Source organism: Sinocyclocheilus grahami, unplaced genomic scaffold (genome assembly GCF_001515645.1).
Source record: "Sinocyclocheilus grahami isolate Dianchi unplaced genomic scaffold, SAMN03320097.WGS_v1.1 scaffold7224.1, whole genome shotgun sequence".
NCBI lineage: Eukaryota > Metazoa > Chordata > Actinopteri > Cypriniformes > Cyprinidae > Sinocyclocheilus > Sinocyclocheilus grahami.
This window is the reverse complement of record NW_015511347.1, coordinates 7,863-9,422: the sequence shown is the minus strand read 5'-3', so window position 1 is coordinate 9,422 and position 1,560 is coordinate 7,863. Positions and strand designations below refer to the sequence as shown.

General features: G+C 38.8%; 1 protein-coding gene across 1 annotated transcript in view; it reads right to left on the bottom strand.

The window, feature by feature from the left end:
• LOC107577782 (bifunctional glutamate/proline--tRNA ligase-like) overlaps positions 1-1,560 on the bottom strand; it is a gene marked incomplete at its 5' end in the record, with an annotated part of 44,369 nt that overhangs the window by 39,594 nt on the left and 3,215 nt on the right. Inside the window, one exon of the mRNA XM_016263818.1 lies at positions 1,035-1,055. Coding sequence (XP_016119304.1) covers positions 1,035-1,055 — 21 coding nt within the window. The remainder of the gene's footprint in view (positions 1-1,034; positions 1,056-1,560) is intronic.

The following is a 1,560-nucleotide window of genomic DNA, read 5'->3' as shown; positions in this document are numbered from 1 at the left end:
ACTGCTTTAGATAATAGTTTACAACAAAAAACTAAACTAAAGCTTTGCTCTCACACTGCGCAGTATGGATCGACAGATGAAACCGGATGAGTGAGGACAGGTAGAAAAGAGTGAAATGAATAGCAGGGGAAGCCAAACAGACTGTAACAGCCACAGAGGTGCATATTGACTGCCCATAACTGCTTGCAGCCTTTATTTCAGTAGGTTTACAACATCAACAGTGGAAGTATTTATGTTCTCTGACTGGGGACATGAGGAAGTTGACCACCATTACCAGGTTTTCAGAGAGAAATCAAGAGCAAAAGGTTTGAAACATGTCACTGGGGAGCGCTAAAGCTAAATATGTTTGACTGAACAACATGAATTGTTCTGTATTAATGTATGTACTTTCTAGAGAATCTGCCAGAAGCTGTATGAGGGGAGGAAATGGGTGATAGCACAAACACAGACACAAGCTGCATATGGGAAGAAGTCAGAAGGGGGGGGGGGGAGCAAAATATTTGTGCTATAAATGATTTCAAGGTGCATGTTGATTACAGACCAGGCTGTCCAACTGGACATGCATGAGCGACAAACTTGAAATCCTTGATTTCAAGCTATTCTGTGCTATATCCATAAATGTAATTTCACTGTCTACTGTATGCAAAATTAGTGTAACCTGGTCTTTATTTAACGAATGATGATTCTCAGTGTAGACAGACCTACCACACTATTGAGTGTGCTTTTTTTTCTGTAAGGTCAAACTTTTGTTTTATGTCAAGATGGCTGCCAGGAAACAGCAATATATTTGTGTTCCACAGAATAAAGAAAATCATAAGGTTTAGAATGACTAAATGATGAGAGATTTTTCATTTTTAAGTGAAGAATCCACAACATAATAAATATTCTGCCAGATGAATAATCTGGACTTTTGTGAAAGCCAAAGACCAGGGAATGGAAAGTTAGAGGGAAAGAAGGAACAGACAATGCAGGGGGCAGAGGAAACTCGAGGAAGAGGAACAAGAGGACGAAGGAAGGAGTGGGAGTAGGAGTACCTTTTTACAGCTAACTGGCAGCTTGTAAACAGAAGAGTGAGATGCACTTTAATGTAGAGCAGGGGACACAGAGCTCAGAGACAGACAGAACGCGAAGTGTTTCAATGTGATATCACAATCACTTAAATCAGGCCACTTTGACCATAAGCTGACTCTATTAGAAGAAACTAAAACCATTGGCTAAAATGTCTCTGAATAAATTAAGAGGCTTTAGAGATCCTGGCTACAAAAAAACAACAACATTCCTGCTCTTAGACAAATTAGTACCAAGGGTTGATGGTGTTAAATGGAGTTAAACCAAAAATGAAATCTCTGTCATCATTTACTAACCCTCACATCATTCCAAACCCTTTTGTTTTCTGTACCTCCACTGAAAGTCCAATTCACCAAAACTTTCAAGCTTCAAAGAGTACATAAAGACATTGTCAAAGAAATCCATATGAATGAGCAGTTTAATCCAAGTCTCCTAAAAAGACATGACTAACTCATATGATGAAAAGATCCAAATTAGGCTTTTATGCACAAA